We start from the raw sequence: 19,866 nt of genomic DNA, 5'->3' as shown, positions 1-19,866 counted from the left end.
GGCCCGGCCTCCCAGCCCTCCCTCTCGGCTTCCTCCCGCCGGCTGCCTGCGCCAGGGGGGCAAGTCCCGGGCGGGCTGCGGGCTGAGGGTGGCGCTGGCCGGGAGGGCGGGCGAGTGGGGCCGGGGGTGGAGCTGGGGGCTCAGGGTGTACCCGGGGGCTGGAGGCTGGACCGGGACCGCTCTAAATTTGCTGGAGAGGGGCCCCGTCGGCGGCGAAGTTGCTAGCTGGGGGCAGAGCCGGCCACGCGGTTGCAGGAGTAAGGCATCCCCCTCCCGTGGAGTATGTGAGACGAGGAGTCCGGCGTCCCTGCCATCCCCGTCGCCCTCCCCGCCTGCCCAGTCCCTGCTAGCTCCTCTCCTAGCCTATGCGTGTTCCCTCTCTTTCACTCCCTCTGCCTCCCGGCTGGCTCCCTCGGCAGTGCCGGGTCCCCACGGTCCCTGCCCTGACCCTTGCAGCCTCTGGCTTTCCCTGACCCCTGCTTGCTTGGCCACCACTCCCGTTCCCCTTTTCTTCCCTCGCTAGTTACCCCTCCCCGCTTCGTTAATTCCCGTGCAATTGCCTCTTTGAGACCTTTTTTTTTTTTTTTTTTTCCCTCTCCTTCCTTTTAGATTGGCCAACGGCTCCTTTCAACCCTGCCTCGTTGGTGGCCACTGGAGAAGCGCGGGGGGCTCCCCAGACAGCCGTGGGGACAAGTTAGAGCCAGCACTTTATCCCGAGCCTCGCGTGTAGCTTCCCCTCCCCTGCTCTAGGTGCCCCGGTGTCCGGAGGGGGGTGCGGGGTGTGCCCTCCTTACATGGTCCACGGCCCGCCCGGGCAGCCCTCCGGTCTGGTGTTCCATCTCGCTCTTGCTTCCTGTACCGTGGTCAAGTGGAACCACTTTGCATCATGTCCCGGTATAGCTACAAAAGCCTCCTGGACTGGCTCTATGGGGGTGTGGACCCCAGTTTTGCAGGCAATGGGGGCCCCGACTGTGCTGCCTTCCTGTCTTGGCAGCAGCGGCTGCTGGAAAGTGTGGTGGTCCTGACCCTGGCCCTGTTGGAGATCCTGGTGGCCCTTCGGCACATCCTGAGGCACACGGAGGACGGTAGGGGTGGTCGTGGCAGCCAGCCACAGCAGGTGACCCAGCGGCCAGAGGAAGGCAAGGAGAGCCTAAGCAAGAATCTGCTCTTAGTAGCCCTATGCCTGACCTTCGGGGTGGAGGTGGGCTTTAAGTTCGCCACCAAGACCGTCATCTACCTGCTCAACCCTTGTCACCTGGTCACCATGATGCATGTGAGTCTGTTGACTTTTTCCTGGGCAGCCTAAGTGATAAGAGTCATTTGTGTGCTCAGAACCCTGAAGTGCAGAACACTTCTCTGTGGGAAGTGGGACCCTTAAAAATGAGTTTCCAACCACAGGCTGTCTATGTACTAACTTCATACTTGGCTTTTTTCACTGTTGCACAAAGCGTCAGCCCTACAGTAGAGGTGAGGAACCTTGTGCTTGAACCCTAGGAATGACTGACACTCTGGGCCCCATGCCCCTCCCCTCCCAGCCCTGCTGGGGCCTGGCCTTTCATAAGCAGGAAGTCCAGCCCTAGCCAGGTGCCCCTTCTGAATCACATCTGTGGCTCATGGCCCAGCCCTCTTGCCTTTTGCTGGAGTTAAATTTCCCAGGGGCCTGGTGATACTTTTTCCAGAAGGTGGTCACACAAGCTTCCTTGTCTCTGCTGTGGTACTTTGGGGAAATGCTTTTAGGGGTTTCTCTTAATGACTCTTTCATTTGGGACTTTATGCTCTTTTGGTGAGGTCTGCCTTTGAGTTGTGGGATGCTTGAGCAGCCTGAAGCTACTCAACCCCCAGCTGACTTGCAAACTTTGGGTTGGTGATCTTACCTGCAGTGAGAGGGTATTTACTTTTTTCGAACCTCTCTGTCTTGCCACTTTCATTCTTTCCTGTATGGTTAGGCTCCAAGGGTGCTCAGAGAGCCATTTCTTTACTGTTCTGACCTCTACCCATTAGCAGTGCTAAGGAAAACCCAATGGCTTAGAAAGGGGAAATTGCTAGATATATACAAATAATCTGGATGAGGACCAAGAGTGAGACTGCCTTTCTTGGCTCAGCCTGTCCATGGATGTTCTAATGCTATAAATTCATGGAGGAGGAGGAGAGAAGGGAGAAGGGGAAAGCAATGAGGCCTCTTTAGATTCCAGGCTGTGGAAAACTTGTTGTGTTTTACTAGGGGTAGTAGTTTTGAAACCTGTCATTAGCATCTTTATTGCTTTTATATTTGTAGAAGGTTATTCTCAGGAGACTTGTGACAACCCTGTGTAGGGCAGGAGGTTGAGATTATTATCTCCATTTTACAGTCCTGGCAGGGTTCAGGGATAGAGGTCACTTGCCTCCAGCAAAAAGATGAATTAGCATCAGGGATGGAAAGCAAACCCACTCTCCTTTGGAGTTGCAAGCTGTCAGTCCTGGGGAGTGGCAGAGGATGTTGAGGCAGTCCTGTGGGACTTTGCCATATACTCTTGGCTTAGATACTTGCTACCTCTATTTTCCTAGAAATTCATTGGATTACCTATTCTTGGCCTCAGTTTCCCTATCTATAAAATGTAGAGAATGACCTTGGCCCCTCCCTGTCTTGCAGATGTGGTAAAGGACTGTGGATAGCCCTGGAATAAGGAGGATGTTATAGATTGGGTGACTAACAGCATGGAAAGGAGTTGGGGTGGGCACCCTTTTTGGAGAGGATTTCTTGGGAAGGGATACCATTCACAGGAAGTCCAGGGTTGTCTTAGATATACCTTGTATTTAAATTTGAGTCTTTCTTTCTTCCCTTTTTTTCTTTTTCCCTTCCTTCCTCCCTTCTTCCCTCCCTCCCTTCTTCCCTCCCTCCCTTCTTCCCTCCCTATCTCTCTCAATATCTCTCTCTCAATCTCTCTCTCTCTCTCTCTCTCTCTCTCTCTCTCTCTCTCTCTTTCCTTCCTTCCTTCCTTCCTTCCTTCCTTCCTTCCTTCCTTCCTTCTTTCTATGGGTTTTTTGTTAGTGAGAGGAAACAACACATCTGAGCCGGTGTTGTGTGTGACTGTGGACAGGAGTGCTTTTTTAGAATGGCAGGTGGTGAGGGTCAGAGGGTGCCTCTCCTACAAAGGAGTCTTGAGGCCTCTGTCAACTATGTGTCTAGAAGGTCAATAACGGGCTGAATTCAGCCTCACTGGGCCTGCTGCTGGTATGATGACGTCAAACCTGGCAGTACCATGATTCTTAAAGGAAAGATTTTAGAGGCTTTTAGAAGACTCAGGAGTCCTATTTCTGGAATTAATTAGTTGTACATCTTTGGGAAAAGTACTTTCTGGGCCTCAGTTTCCCCACCTGTGAGATAAAGCAGAGTTGTCCTCCAATCTCTTGACATCTATTCAGTGAGTCTTTGTTCTGTAATCAACGGCGATATAACAGAAAGCTACTTTGAAAGGCTTTTGACCTTGTGCAGAAAACGGAAACTGGTTCTCTTCTCTGTGGAGGTCAGGTAGCCAATCCACCTTTAGCATTTCCTCCATATGACTCTCAGTAAAGTTTAGCTGTCTAAGCCACCCTTCGGGTCATGTGTAGAAATTATGGCATTTGAGGGACACATAGATATTTGGAGGACTATGGGCTGATTTCTTGTCCCCTGTGCTTTTCCTTAGCTTTTGCTCTGAAGCTATAGGATGAGGAAAAAAAAATCATGCTGATAAATTCTTGAGCTTCACTGGGGATTATACTTCTTTGTCCTGTATTCCTGGGTCACTGCTTTGTAACCTACGAGGAGACTTAGGTTTTGATGCTTCTGATTTTCCCATGTCCTCTGTGTGACTTTTCTGTAGAAGCAGGACTATATAGATTTTTAAAAGTTAATCTGCATCTGTAACAATATTAGCAGCAGACAATTGGAACCAATTTTCAGGCTCGATTGTAAAAATGACTAATGATAGTATGAAGGGTTACTAATACCTTACATTTATCTAGCGCTTTACTGTTCATAAGGCACTTTCATATGCATTATCTTATTTAAGGTTATGATAGATCAGCCTAGGCCTGGAGAAAGAGATGTTAAAATGCTTCCTGTGATTGTGTCTGTTGCAAAAGAGAGAATTATGTATCAGGAAATGCTTTTGGAAGTGAATTAGCTGAATTAGGCTATTATGTAGCAGTAAAATCTGGAGATTAGAAGTCCTGACAAAGAAAGGGAGATGTTGGCTGAAGTGAAAAAGAGTTTCATGGTGGGCATGTGTGATGTTTAATGCTGTAGCTCAACTGTGTGACTCAGTTTTGGCTTTGTAGGAAGTCTTTCTCTGCTAGAGTCAGTGTGTGTAACAAAGGCCATGTAGCTCTTAGGTCAGGAAGTAGAGGAGTTGGAGGGAAATTGGTACCTTTTTCTAGCTCCTGTTTTTCAGTCTGCAAACCATTCTTTTGCAAAGCCTTGTTCCCCTCCTCATAGCCATGCTGCCTTTGGGTGACTGCCAACTGTAGTAGCATAAAGAAGGGCAGAACTAAGGTCTGAATTCTGTCCCTGATTAATATCCCTGCTGTTGAGTTTCTTTCTGGTCTCATGTGATTTCTCAGAGGTTCAAGGATGGCAGACTGATAGTGGTTTGTAGGATTGCAGTAGTACCAGCTCACAGCTCAAAGTTAGCACAGCACTATTAAACACTGTTAAATATCAGGGGTGTCTGCCAACTACACCAATAAGGATTTCTTCAAGCATGGCTCCTCAATCCCCTTTTGCCCATGATTTTGGCAGTATGTATTATGGAGACTAAACCTACTGAACCATTGGGCTGTCAACCAAAAATCTCCCAGTAAGTTAGTGGCGCAGGTGGCTTTAAATCTGAGCTGCCACAGTGGGAATCTATGATTGTTAAGAAGGGATTCTTGTAGCTGTTTAAGTCTGGACAAAAAAAATCTACATTTCTCAGCAGAAAAGTTAAAATGCCAGACAAGCTATATGTAACAGTGAATGCCTATAATTTTAACCCAAGAGGTTTAGGCAAGTTCAAGGCCAGTCTGGGCTACATAATGAAGCTCAGTATCAAATCAAAGTGAAACAAAAACAGTTTGGCTTGTTATATGCATAAAGAATAGTAATATAGCACTAGCTTTACAGCTCGCTCAACATTGTAAGGAACCTTAACTTACTGTCCCATTGTCTTCCTTGAGTCTTGTTATGTTGTCTTTATCTTAAGAACTTAATGAAAATCTCTCCTTTTCTATGCTTTGTTTAATTGTTACATTCCTCTTGGTACTCTCTCTGTGCTAACATCTTTTGCTTAGGCACTGAATGTAACTGGGCACAACACATGCCATTTAACCTTTGATGCCTATACACATAAAGTAGACTGTCTTGAGGCTGCATCTTTAGCCAATAATAGTTGGTCATGTTGACCCTTAGCTTCAAGCCAATAGTTTATTATTTTTTAAAAATTTTGGCCAGTAATAGTGAATAGTGGTCCTTCTCTTTTTGGTAAATTAATTTTGTGTGTGTGTGTGTGTGTGTGTATGTATGTGTATGTATGCGTATGCCACAGTACATATGCAGAGGTCAGAGGAGAAATTTTGGGAGTTGGTTTTCGCAAAACCTTCCACTGTGTGTCCTGGTGTTTGAACTGGGCTTGTCAGGCTTTTACCTCATAAGCCATTTCACCAGCCCAGTCTCTTCTTTTTAGAGTTGTGTTTGTTATTTAATTTTGTGTCTTTTTTAAATATATGACAAATTTGATATCCCCCAAATAGCGCTTACCAGCTTTGGGTTTACTAAAGTTTAATTTTCTTCTTCCCTTATTATTAAAAGTGTGGCATGGCACTATATAGAGGAATGCTGAGCTCTGGACTGGAAATGTAGCTCAGTTGCAAGAGTACTTGCCTAACTTTCACGAAACCCTGAGTGAGTTTGATCCTCGGCACAGGATAAATTAGACATGGTGGCACATTCCCATAATCCCAGCACAGGGGTGGTGGAGACATGAGGTGACAGAGGTTCAAGGTTATCCTCAGATATATAGCAAGATTGAGGTCATCCTGAGATACATGAAACCTGCCTTAAAACAACAAAAAATGTAGCAGACATGGTGGCACACGCCTTTTTAGTTCCAACACTCCAGGGCAGAGGCAGGTGGATCTGTGGGAATTTGTAGCTAGCCTTAGCCTGGTCTGCATAGCAAGTGGGAGGCCAGCAGGGCAACATAATGGAACCCTATCTGAAGAACAACAACAGCAAAAAACAACAACAAAAGAAGAAACAAAACCAAAAAAAAACAAAACAAAACTCCAAACTGAAAATAAAAAGGTCCTGAGTATGCCAGGTGTAGTAGTAGAGGCAGAGGCAGAGGCAGGCAGATCTCTGTGAGATTGAGGCCAACCTGGTCTCCATAGCAAGTTCCAGAGTTCCAGGCCAAAGGGAAAAAAAGTCCATAGTAATGAAATATTCACTGGTGCATTTCATTTACCATATGATGAATTTGTTTTAGAGAAAACTTGATGGAGTTGAGAACGAGGCTTTCTGTTTTTCCCCCTTTGACTTCAGATGACACACCTCCTCATTCTCCATCTGCTGTCTGGAGCAGTGATTACTGTTCCTGCATGGATTGATGTCGGTGGGTAATGGGTACAATGAGGGATCCAACCATCTGCTGATGGCTTATCAGATGGGCTGTGTCATGTGTCATCTGTCCAGGAGGACACCACAGAATGATGTTTGTATGGGTCTTACCACTGATGCATGACATTTCTTTTTAGTTTATTTTATTTCTCCCTCCAAAGGAAATTGCAGAGAAATTTCTCTATCTTTCGTCTTTGAGGTCTTTAGGGGACTGCATCCATTATAAGTAGAGGTGGTGTGGATTGGTTGATTAAACATCTACATCTAGCCATGGGATTTAAATTTATAATGCTATGGCTTGTTACAGAAATTTCAGCAAATTATATAACCCTTTCCTATCTAGATCTCCAGCAAGAAAAGAGATACAGGGAGGCAAAACATTTTAGTCTACTAAATTACGATGTAGCCACTTTACCATAGAAGCTGGGCAAAGCTGATCAAAAGTGGCAGATGACCAATATGGTTTTACATTGGACTTAACTACTTTCACCCTTCTTGATGGCTACTAAGCGCCAGTCCTCTGATCATTTTTCTTGCTTTTCTCTGGATCCTTGCCCATGTCTGCATGTCCTTGTAATGCATAGTATGCAAAACTGGATATCGATATTGTCACTCTTACCAGAGGTCCAACCCATGCCAAACTGAGAGAGGAAAGCTTTGCTTCCCAGCCTTTTCATGCTACGCACCTATGAATACGCCCCAGCATTATGCCTGCTTTTAAATAATGGTATGTTGCTGACTTCTATTCAGTGGCTGATCACAGGCTCCCTGGATTTCTGTTCTTTTGCCATGTATACAGTACCTTCTCAGTTTTTGTGGGATTTGTTTTAGATTCCTTCTCTGAAATTTCTCCTGAGGATTCTTCTGTTTGAAAGCTTTCTAGATGATCCTGACCTGACTCTACTTATTCTTGTCATTCTAGTAACATCGTTTGTCTGTTTTCAACCCTCTCTGCACTTCTCAGAATATTGCGTATGGGTTGGAGTGTAGCTCAGAGGTAGAGTGCATGCTTAGCATGCATGAAGCTCTGAGTTCAGTACACAAGACAACACACATTTATTTGTGTGTGTGTGTGTGTGTGTGTGTGTGTGTGTGTGTGTGTGTGTTTGGGGAGGTATCATTTTTGTAGATTTTTTCAGTTTCCACTATTAACAAGAATAGTTATTCTAAGGAAAGGCATACTATACTGTTGAACTCTCCCTCCCCAGAACCATGATGTACGTGGCCATTAATTGTTTAATGCGTGCCTGAATAATGGTGGCTACCTAAGTGACTGACAGAGCTGATGTTTTGTTTTCCTTTTCTTCCCCTCTGGTGAGTCTTGTGGACACAGTCCCTATGTCTTTTGTGCCCAGGAAGTGAGTCTTCTAATCTGTTTTTGAAATAGCCTAAGGAGAGAGACAGACTCAGCTGTAGCGCTCAGACATCTTGTAGAATTTACACCACAAAGGACTAGTTATTAGAAGCATGGCACACTCTTGATCCAAAGCAGCACTTTCATCCTGATCAGGAAATTATGCTGTTACATCTTCGTCTTTATCCCTTGGCAGACATCTGGACATGACAACTTTCATTTCTTGCTTTCATATCATATAAATAAAGAGAATATTAGGCCAGTGACTCACTTTTCTTTTTTCCTCCTGCACTTTTCGATGCTAGCTAGTGGTTATCTTGCCTACGTGGAAGTATTTTCAACAAGAGCTTGGCTTTTCAGCCTTTCTTATTCTTTCATATCATTTTATTATTGTTATTTATTTTGCAGTGCTGAGGAAGGGACCCCAGGGCTTTGTATGTAAGCAAGAGCTCTACCAATGAACTCCACCCCAGCCCTATTTTTTGTGCTCTATGTTTTGTTATGTTGAGAATACCTTGGTCTCAAAGTTTCTTCTCTTGCCAATGACTGGCTGATGGACATGAAAAGAATTATGGACATGGAGAGGAGTGATTATTAAACATTTCTTGTAAAAGAATCCCGTGGGAGGTGGTTAAAATGCTGATGCCTGGTTCCTTCTACAGCCATCTAAACAGGTCTGGTTAAAGATGCCATTCTGAATTTATAAGAAGCTCCCTGGTGGCCTGGGGGTGTAGCTCTGGTAGAATCCTTGCCTAGCACAATGAAACCCTGGGTTTGAAACCCAGCACCCTGTAAAACCAGATTTAGTAGTGGTACACATCTCTGATCCCATCTAAGCACACAGGAGGTGGAGGCAGGAGGATCAGAAGTTCCAGGTTATTTTCAGCTACTCAGCAAATTCAAAGCCAATCTGGGATACATGAGGCTCTGTCTCTCATAAGGACAAAATAAAACAAAGGAACTGCCTTCAAACAAAACAAAACAACTCCTGGGGGTTGTGATGCTGGTGAGCCTTGGACCCTACTATGCGAGAAATTATCTGGTGGTTAAAGTACTAAGTGGCAAGTTGGGTCAAGTGTTCCTCTTGACAGGCATGAACCTGGGTAGTCAATAGGCAAGACATTTGGGTTTCTTGCAGCATCTCAGTATTTAAGTAGGTAGTATAGGTTATGTAGTTGATGTAGTTAAGTAGTTTATATAGGTAGTATGGTTCAAATGAGAGGTTAAGGTCATCAAGATTTTAAGAGGTAGATTTTAAGGTAGTTGTAGAGAGGCATATTCTGTCATTAGAGTATTTCAACTAGGCCTTCTTTGTCACCTTCAAGTTCTTCTACATTCCTTCCCTCCAAGCCATTATGATCTACAGACGAACAAGGGGGGATTTTGATACCTGGTGGTTGCATGCTAACTCTCTGTGTATGAGACTCTTGTTTTAAATGACTGTGGGAATTTATTCATTCTTGCAATCATTTAGCAAACATTTGCAAATGCCTGTTGTATGCCAAACATTGGAACCAGGCACTGGAGCTACAAAAATAAATAATAATCAAGCTTGGATCTCATGTTGCTCATAGTTTAGATGAGACAGAGAAGAAAATAGATAAACTAAATTACAATGTTCTATGTACAGTCAGATTTGAATGTGACATAGATGGGGAATGTCTTTTTGTTCTACATTTAAGGAAGATTTTTCTTGAGGAAAAATTCAGTTTGAGCTGGCTCATGTAGGAGGCATGTTAGCTCTAGGCAAGCAGGCACACTTATTTTGTTCTTTGTTCTAGTGCCTACAGAATTGGGCTTGACAAAGGAGGAAAGTTCTAGGCACACAGAACAATGTATGGGCTAGGCAAGGTGGTGCAAACCTTTAATCCTAGCAATTGGGAAGCAAAGGCACATAGATCTCAGTGAGTTCAAGGCCAGCTTGTTCTACATAGTAACTTCCAGGTGAGCTGCATAGTGAGACACTGTCTCAAAAGAAACAAACAAAAAACAAAAAAAATTATTAAAAACGTTTGATTCCCACTGTTACAAACACAAAAACCTAGGCATGATGCTACTTCCTCTTTCACAGGACAGTGTTTCAACCGTAACCTGCAGTTATTTGCATCTTATTGTCAGGGGAACATTTCTTGTTTCTTCCTCTACAAGTCAAGTGAAACTTTATAAATGCTTTGTCATTTCTGGGCCACTGATAAGAGAGTTCATGAAGCCTCACTAGGGGACATGCAAGATAGAGAATCATGTTCTCTAGTCTATCCCAAAGAAGGCCCATATAGTCAAGTATAGATGCCCAGAACGTTGAGGTAAGTTAACAGACATTAAATACATGGAGATAACAGGCATTCCATGTACAACCAGGAGATGATGTGGCTCATTAGATGGTTGCCCTCCTAGATGAGCTGGTTCCACAGCAGAACTGATAACAAATGGTCTTCCCTCCTCTCCCTATCCCTGCCTCCCTCCCTCCATCTCTTTCTCTCTTTCCCTCTTTCTTTTCTGTCCTCCTTCCCTTTAGTCAAGACTTTGTACTGCCTTCTTACCTTTTTCATATCCTTTCCCATTTCTGTTTTTCTACCTGATCAACTCCATTCAAGTTGACCTCATCTAGAGTATTTTAAGCTCTGACACAATGCCTTCTACAATTTAAACTGTCTATTTGGAGCTGACGAGATGGCTCAGTGGGTAAAAGCAGTTACTGCCAACCCTAATGACCAAGAGTTTAATCCACAGGACCTACATAATGGAAGAAGGGATGTGCCTTCTGCATGTTGTCCTCTGAGTTCCATGTGTGTACCATAATATGCAACATGCACAGACATAGACACACACACACACACACATACACACACACACACACACAAATACAATAAAAATACCTATTTAATTAGTGTAACATCCCTGGGAGTACTGGGAAGGAAGTGGCTCCATTTACAACTTTCATTCACACTGAAGTGGGAATGGTCAGACTCCATTAAATACCCAGGAAAAGCTAAATTTATACAAAGTTCTTTGTGTCTCCTGTTTATCCACAGATTTAGTATGTTATTCTTCAGTAACATTTCTGTAACTTTGCATTCTTTGAATCTTTTATGTTACATTTATTATTTATTTGTGTGTATAAGCATGTGTGCGCCACATACACATGTGGTGGTCAGAGGACAACTTTTGGGAATCACTGCTTTCCTTTTACCATGTGGATCCTGGGGACTGAACCTTTCACTGAGCCATCTCGCCAGCCCTTTCCTTTCCCATGTTCATTACCCAGAATTTGTGCTTCTCTGTCTCTGCCTCTGCCTCCGTCTCTGTCTCTCTTCCTCTCTCTCTTGGGTTATCACTGCCTTTCTACCCTATTTTGCTGTCCTCCAGGGCATCAGATTAATGTAATTTTCTCTTCAAGGTGCTTGGATGCTGTGGTAAATCTAGTGGCCTGTAGTATGCTTCTTCTTTGGGTCTCAAGTCCTTGCTGTTTACTCAGTTCTTTTCCAGCTGCACAGGGTAGGGCCAGTATATCTGTCTATGAATGGTGTTTTAAAGAACTTGGACCTGTAGGCAAGCCTGGGTTCCTGAAAGTGATGCTTTTGCTGGGGGCTCTTCTCATGGCTGGTTTTTGTTCCTAGCCAAGCTTCTGGAGGATGTGTCAGAGGGACTATAAGGTAGTATGAGTGTAGGTCTGTGTTGGTTGGTTCTGAAGGACATGGATGGCCTCGAGGTGCTAGAAGTGTGATGTACTTTGTGGGAACAGTGCCAGATCTGGTCTGTGGCAGGTGCTCAGGTGGGTAGGATAACGATGGTGAGATCATTCTCATTCCATTCTGATGCCTTCCATCTCCCTGTCTCCATCACACATCAGCAGTGCTGTCACCTTGGGCTGTATTTTGCCTTGAGTGGAATCATGTTTGTCAGTTTACTAGCTGTGTTTGCAGAAAGACTCTAGCTGACTGTGCTCTGGCTGTTGCTAGCAAAGATACATTTCATTCAGGTGCTGATTAAATAAGGCACAGAGCCAGACTTCACATTAAGGCCTTTAACTGTGGCTCTGGGAGCCCTGAGTAAACATTTGTTAGATGTTCTGGGCACAGAATTAGCAGAGGACAGTGGTGAGGTGTAATCTTCAGAAATCAGGTTGAAGAAAACTGTGAGCAAGGGGACATTTCTGGAAGGAGATGGATCTTCTTTTCCTTGAGTAACTAGACTTGAGTCACTGGCACACAAAAGGGCTAGACAGGCCCCTTAGTGTCATTTACTTTCTGGGACTCAATATGTCTGGATTGGGACACAGCAGGGATCCTGACTAAGTAGGGCAGTAGAAGTATCTTCTTGACCTAATACTAGCTGGGCCTAGTCTAGACAGATTTTGAACCGTATTTCCTGGGTTTGGACTTGAATTTCATTATCATGTGACAGTGAGCATGCTATTTAACTCATCTCAATTCAGTTTCACTCACCTGTAAAACAGGAATACTAGCTGTACTGGAGGAATATTCTGTACTGGGAGGCAGAGGCAGAGGCAGGCAGATCACTAGTGAGTTCAAGGCCAGCCTGGTCTGTATAGTGAGTTCCAGGCAAGCTGGGGCTACAGGGAGACCCTTTCTGAAAACAAAACAAAACAAACAAACAAACAAACAAACAAACAAACAAACAAAAAACCAGGAATACTAATAGCACCTACCAAGTAAGGTTGTTGAGAGAATTAAATGAAATAATGTAAATCAAGCATGGAGCAGAAGTCCTGGCTCATTCTGTGCTCTCAATGAATGTTAGTTTTTTACTAGCAATAATAGTGCTTTTATATATTTTGAAGCAGCAGTGGTGTATTTAATGGGAGTATAAGCTTTCAGGCGGTATAGACCTGGGTTCATAGCCTATTCATTATGTAACCCTGCTCGTATTAACATCTTTCTAGAAGGAGATGCTTCCACATTTGTGAAATGGAATTATTGTGAGTAAATATACAAGGGTTATTGTTTAGAACTGAGAAAGATGAGAAGATATTAGTAGACCACTTACTATTGTATATGATACATAGTGCACATTTAATACATTTTAGCTGCGATAGTGATGATGAGGATGACAACAGGCTCCACCACCATCACCCCAAGCACCACGATAACAACCAAAATGAGCGGAGCCTTCCTGATTATTATTATGACTGTTGCTGCTGCTTCTGCTGCTACAGGGAGCCTCGGTGCTTGATGGTAGGGATTTGATACTGGAAAGCAGATTTTAGAATTTTAGTTAATAAGGGGTGGAGAAATGATTCAGGTTAATAGCACTGTCTGCTCTTGCAGAGGACCCTTGTTTCGTTCCCAGCACCTATTCTGCAGCAAACAACCATCAGTATAGTTCCATGGGATCTGACAACATCTCCTGGCTTCTATCAGTGTTGTTTGACACGGGTGCACTTATGTACATGCAGGCAAAACACTCATTGCCATAAAGTAAAAAATAAATAAAAATTAAATAATGTTCATAAACCAATCCTTCCCTGGCACCTTTGTGTCATCCAGAACAAAAATACTGGTTTCCATGAGATTAGCACCTGGTGGTAATATGAAGGTTACCTTAAGTTACCCTCTTCTTTCAGAAAAATGTTGTGAGGGTTGGCTCTGGTGGCTTTCTAGCCACCTCTTGGCTTTTTCCTGCTTTACATCAGTGGGCTGACTTCTTGGTAAGAGCTATCTTGAGATTGGTAGTCTAGGAAACCAGGGAGTAGATGAGAGGATGCATGAAAGGAGTGGTTCTGGGTGGGTGGGGAGGATAGAGACAGGTGACTGGATTCAGTTTTTACTTTGTCCTTGATGTCTTTTGATTGAGGGTTAGGTTAATTTTTCATGGAGAATGAATGATTCACAGGGCTAAGAGAAAGCCAGGTTTAGTTTTTATTTTATTTATTTATTTATGCTGGGAGACTGAACCCAGGGTCTTATATGTATTAGGCACGTGTGCTGTCACTGAGTTACATATATATCCAGGCCTAGAAAAGTAGGTTTATTTATTTACTTATTTTTAAATGTATAAATGTTTTGCTTGCATGTACATAAGTGCACCTGTGTCCTGCAGTGCCCTCACAGGCCAGAAGAGGACATTGGATGCCCTGGAACTGGAGTTACAGGTGGTTGTTAGCCTCCATGTGGGTGCTTGGAACCAAACCAGGTTCTCTGCAAGAACAGCCATTGCTCTTCACCACTGAGCCATCTCTACAGCCCCCAAAAGTAGGTGTAAAGTAGACCAGTATTTTAGCTAAAGGGAATGTCCACTCCAGTGGAAACTGTGCTGCTTAGAGGATCAGACTCTCCATGCCTTTACTTATATATTAGCAAATCTATGTGGAAAAAAATACCCACAATATTTGTTACAACTCCAAGATATGGTAAACTCAAGACCCATTTTTGGAACTGAGCATGGTGGCTCATGCCTTTAATCCCAGCACTTGGGAGGCAGAGGAAGTGGATCTCTGTGAGATCAAGGCCAGTCTGGTCTACATAGCGAGTTCCAGTCCAGCTGGGGCTACAGGGAGATGCTGTCTCAAACAAATAGATGTTCTGTTGTTTCAAAATAGACTGTGCCCTGAGTTCTAAGCCACTAGTAGCTAGAGGAGAACCCTGTTTCCTACCCTTCTGTCATGTGATTTATAGCCTTGGGATAGGGCAGCCCTTCATTTCCTATCCCCCAAAGACCATTGGGCATATTCCCAAGCATTATGGGTAGATAGGCAGTTGTTTAGACTTGGAGTTGAGGACTGAGAAGGCTAAAGTTATGATTTCTGTGATAACCCTCGTTCCCTGGGAGCAACTATTTAGATGGCATTTCTACAGCAAACAGCAACAGGCCTTAGAAATTAGCTGTTCCATGTTCACTATTCTGAGACCTAGGGAAGACCACAAAAAAGCATTCTCTTCATATCAGCACTTGCTCTTTGTCAGTTTGCGTTTATTAAGGATTTTCTTTCTTGAAGTTCTAGGTACCTATGTGTATATGTGTGTGTGTGCGCACACGCCTGTCATAGCACTTTATTTCCTTCACTTCATTTTATTCTCTGCACCCTGCAGGAAGGAATGTTGCTGAGGGTCAGATGCACAAGTGCCTCATTATCTTAAGCATTTTCACACTGGGACCCCTGGGCTGCCAGCTACTGCTTCACCTGGGTATTTCTCATTTCTGGTGCCAGGAGGAATTTGGGCATCCGGAGGAAAGGGCCTCACTGTATTCATGGGTCTCTGTTTGGTAGCTCATGTAAATCTGTGTCCCCATCCAGCCCCATGAGCTAGCACCAGCCAAGGTCATGTGTCCTTGCTTGCTTGTGGGATTTTTCGCCAGTAAGTGCAGAAAACTGATTAACCTCCAGCCCAGTTGCTGTTCTCCCTGGAAAGGCCTCTTAGGGGGAGTATTGTCTTGGTCCAAGGAGTTAGGGATGACCTTTCAGCCAAGGCTGAGTTAGATTTGTGAAGAATGTGAAGGCCACTGTGTCCCAGGGACTCCTGATCAGCCAGTTCCTGTTTGGCCCTATTTCACAGCTAGTGCTGTGTTTGCTCAGATGGAAGCACATGGAAAGCAGGCTTGGATCAGCTTCCCAAATTTCTTACTCCCTGCTTTGGGTCAGTCCTGAAAAACAATTTGCAAAGTACATTGTGGTCCATACCTATTATTATTATTATTATTTTTTTTTCATTCCCACTTTTCCACAGTTTACAGTGAACGGGGATTAAATCCTGGCTTGGCTCCTCCTGTTCTTGACCCCTTTTGTGAGTTCTTTAGTATCATAGATACTACAATTTTAAAGTGAGCTTAGAAGAAAGGCTTAAGGACATATTATTGGAGTTTGAAAGAAAAACAGCAGTAGGTCAGGCAAGCTGCAGATCCTGGCAGCTTCCTGGAAGAGGTAGATACAGAAGAGGAAGAGAAAAAAGCCAAGCTAAGACTTAGAGCTAAGTCTGTTGCAGAGGAGGGGAGGAGTTTCAGAGAAAGGGAAAATGTCCAGGGTGTCTGGGCAAGTATGCTTCTGATTCTAACTGCAATCCAAAGAAGGGATAGAAACGTGCCAAAGGGAAGTTACACTTTATGAGTTAGAAATCAGAAAAGCAGTCAGGCTTGGCAATGAGAGTCTGTAGCAAGGGCATCAAGGAAGGGGCTTTGTGGGAGTGGTTTAAGTAAAGTATCTCATTAAAGGGGTTAATTGGGCCTCCCATCTTATTTGCATCTTTTCAGCTTTCCTGGGGGCTGGTCCCCTGGCTCGTTGACAGGCATATTTGGATTAACTCTTATGGGAGGGGATGATAGTATGTTGTGTTGTTATAAACTTTGGGACCATTTCGAATGTCATGTCTCCATCTATGTCCAGAGGTAGAACTCAGGTCTCATTCTTTTATTATTTTGTTTTGATTTTGATTTTTGAGACAGGGTTTCCCTGTGTAGTCCTGGCTGGTCTGGAACTTAGTATGTCCTCAAACTCACAGAGCTCCTCCTGCCTCCACCAGAAGGTGTGCCCCACCACAACAACCTCAGATCCAATGTTTTTTTTTTTTTTTTTTTTTTTTTTTTTTTTTTGTCTTTTTGAGACAGGGTCTCCCTATAGCCCCAGGTGACCTGGAAGTCCTAAGTAGACCAGGTTGGCCTTGAACTCACAGAGATCCACCTGCCTCTGCCTCCCTAGTGCTGGGACCAAAGATGTGCGACACCTCGCCCTACAGATCCAATACTTTTAACTCAAAAGTGTGTAACAGAGTAAATTAAAGGCTGGGTGTGGTGGTGTATGCTTTTAATGCCAACACTCAGAGGCAGAGGCTGGTGGATCTCTGTGAGTTCCAGGCCAGCCTGGTATATATAGTTTCAGACCAGCCTGGTTTACCTAGTGAGTTCCAGGCTAACCTGGGGTACATAGCGAAATCCTGTTTCCAAAAACAAGTTACCAGGAAGAAGTAACTTTCCCTTAACAGGCCTCAACAAAGCACTGCCTTCCTCCCTTTCTTATGTTATTTTAAATCCTAAGAAGGAGAAATTGTGATGTTTCCCTTTCTTAAAATTGATGTGTTACCAGAGGAACGAGGTGGGACTCCTCATAGTGGGGAGGGTCCATCTCCAGTGACTTTGTCACCTGCGGGCTAGCCTACTAGCTTTCTGATGCTTTCACTTACATTCTTTATGTCTTCACTTGGCACGGGCTTTTTCATTTCCTGTCATGGACTTCAAGGATATCTGGCTTCCAGCTCTGGGGTTGTAGGTGTATGCACAAGTACAACTGGCATGATTATCTTGTGGAAACTCTTCTTGCCTTTTTTGAGCCTCCTATGGACCTTTCACATCCTGTAAAGTAGGAACAGGTTCTGATGGACAAAACGTGGGATTTCAGAGGAAGAGCTCACTGTGATTTTTTTAAAAATTACTTTATATACTCCCAGAAACTCTAACAGTAATACAAACATTGGTGACTTTTTTTAGACAGGATATATATCTTTCTGTGTAGCCCAGGTTGGCCCTGACCTCAGGGTCCTCCTGCCTCTGCCTCTGAATTCCAGGATTGCAGGTGATTACCATCATGTCCTGAAATATCTGTAACATTTTTTTTCTCTTGATCACTTGCATAACAAGTCTCCTTTCCTTTTTTAAAGACAGTTATTTATTGCAGGCTGAGGATATCCTTGAACTTCTGATCCTCTTGCCTCCAATTGTGCAGTGCTGAGATTAGAGACCTGTGCCAACACACCTGGTTTATGTGGTACTGAGGATTGAATCCAAGGTATCATACATGCTAGGCAAAGCACTTCACCAACTGAGCTACATCCCTAGCCCACCTGTAACATTTCTGAGCACTCACTAAATAAGCGGCAGGCTTGGTGCTAAGTCTACTGCCTGTGTATTTGTTAATTTGCAGCCTTCCACAAAGGTTATTTTTGTTTTATGTAATTCTTCATTTGCTTCTAGTTCATTTCCCCTTTTGCTGACTTGTAGACACCGGATATTCTAGCAACACTTTCTCAGATTGTTGAAACACTTCAGTGGTGCCAAGACAGAGCTGAGAGAAACCTCAGAGTTCAACTCAGAGATCTTTCCCGTCCCTCTTTTTTTTTTTTTTTAAGATGAACAACAGATCCAGAGAGGTGAAATGATTCCCAAAAGTTGTGCCAAAGAGTAAGGTCAAAATTTGCATATGGAAGAAACTCGTTATCTATGAGAATGACTGGAAACCTCTTCACCAAAATCCTTATGTAACAGAGCATGTTCAAAAGAGGCCTGAGCTATACAAGTGACTTACCTATAAGGATCCCAACCTGCAGGAATGGATGCCATTAAGCTTTCTTCCAGTTCCACTCCCTTCCTTTTCAGGAAGCACATTCTATCTTAATAAAATGTCTTTGTCCCTGCTACCATCCAGGTATCCCTGTCCATTTTCTTGTTCTGAGATACAAAAACTTGGAAATCTTAATTCCTAACAGAACCAGATATCCACCTGTAACAAAGTCACACAGCTAAGTGGAAACAGCGTTGGGTCATCTCCTGATTCCCAACTTAGTGTTTTATTGTAATACCACATATAACATTACACTTCTAACTGTTGCAGCATAAAATGGACCTAGACTTTTGCTTTTGCTCTCAGGTTTTTTGTGGTCCATGGGATCGAGCTCAGGGCATTGCACATACTAGCAAGCATTTTCCCCCTAGGCTGCATTCTCAGGTCCAGAAAGCTTGTGGGTTTTGAGCATTGCTGTACATTGCAGTCTTGGAAATGGGGATCCTTTGACTGTAGTTTACTTATTTACCTGATTTGTATACTGACTTCTGTTATGGCTTTTTTCCTTCACTTCCTCTTTTCCACAGGGGAGCCTGGTCCTGGTGCCAGCATTCCTTACTGCTTGTCATGGGGAGGTAGGTGGTCCAGCTGTGTGAACACATGAGCTTGTGGGTAGAACCCGTGGCCTGCCTTGAGATGCTGGTTGTTTAGAATTGATATTCATGCAGCTGTGGTGTGCTGGATAGCTTTAGTGTCAACTTGACACACCTGGGTTGAGGGAGCCTCAATCGGGGAATTGTCTCTATTGGACTGTCCTGTGGCCATGTCTGAAGGGCATCTTCTTGATGAGTGATGTGGGAGGGCCCAGCCCACTGTGGGTGGTGCCACCCCTGGGCAGGTGGGCCTGTGTTGCATAAGAAAGCAGGCTGAGCAGGGGCCAAGAGAGCAAGCCTGTAAGCAGTGTTCCTCCATGGCCTGTGCTCCAGTTCCTGCCTCCAGGTTCCTGCCCTGAGTTCCTACCTTGGGCTCCCTGATGAACTGCGTGCGACCTGGGAGATGTAAGACAAATAAACCCTTTCCTCCCCAAGTTGGTACTGGTCAGAGTGTTTTGTCACAGCAAGGAAGAACAAACTAAGACAGTAATTGGTACCGAGAGTGGGGTGTTGCTGTGACAGACCTGACCTTGGTGTTTTTGGGAGGACTGTGGAAGTGTTTGGAACTTTGGGCTGGAAAGGCCATTGAGTGCTCAGAATTTGTTGCTGTGGAGCTTGGAACAGTTATGCCGAAAGAGTTGTAGACGATGGAGGCCTGGCTTGTGAAGCTTCAAAGGGAAGCGGAGACCATCAGGGCTGTTTGCATGAGATTTTAGATTGAGAATCTGTGGGTTCTGGTCGGCTGGGGCTGAAGAATCAGCTGTGATTAAGAAGAGACCAGAACCTGAAGCAAAACCTTTGCTTTACTGGGACAATTGATGCTGGTTAGCTGGGGCTGAAAAATCAGCTGTAAGTAACAAGAGACCAGCATCACTGTGGTGGAGTCTTCTGGGAGGTATTTCCTCAGGGTCAGCACACAGAGGGGACCCGCACCTCTATTTCAAGCTGGAAGCAGGACTTTATAATGTGAAAGAGTCTCCTGCATGGTTCTGGTCATAGAGAGCAGCTGAAGCTTGGC

The 19,866-nt window shown here is 44.3% G+C and overlaps 1 protein-coding gene across 4 annotated transcripts in view; it reads left to right on the top strand.

Moving 5' to 3' along the window:
• The window catches only part of Tmem164 (transmembrane protein 164), a 207,680-nt gene that overhangs the window by 431 nt on the left and 187,383 nt on the right, over positions 1-19,866 (top strand). The window contains exons 1-2 of one of the 4 annotated variants that reach the window (XM_008852956.3): positions 123-257; positions 610-1,273. The exons of 1 other annotated variant lie outside the window; for it this stretch is intronic. In XM_008852956.3, the coding sequence (XP_008851178.1) occupies positions 887-1,273 (387 nt within the window). In that variant the 5' untranslated portion in view covers positions 123-257; positions 610-886. Of the gene's footprint in view, positions 1-122; positions 258-609; positions 1,274-19,866 lie in introns of those variants that run through there. 2 more of the 4 variants (XM_029556053.1, XM_029556052.1) reach the window with 2 other exon arrangements.

Source organism: Nannospalax galili, unplaced genomic scaffold (genome assembly GCF_000622305.1).
Source record: "Nannospalax galili isolate Female #2095 unplaced genomic scaffold, S.galili_v1.0 scaffold25, whole genome shotgun sequence".
NCBI lineage: Eukaryota > Metazoa > Chordata > Mammalia > Rodentia > Spalacidae > Nannospalax > Nannospalax galili.
The sequence above is the reverse complement of the archived record's forward strand: the minus strand, read 5'-3'. Positions and strand labels throughout refer to the sequence as shown.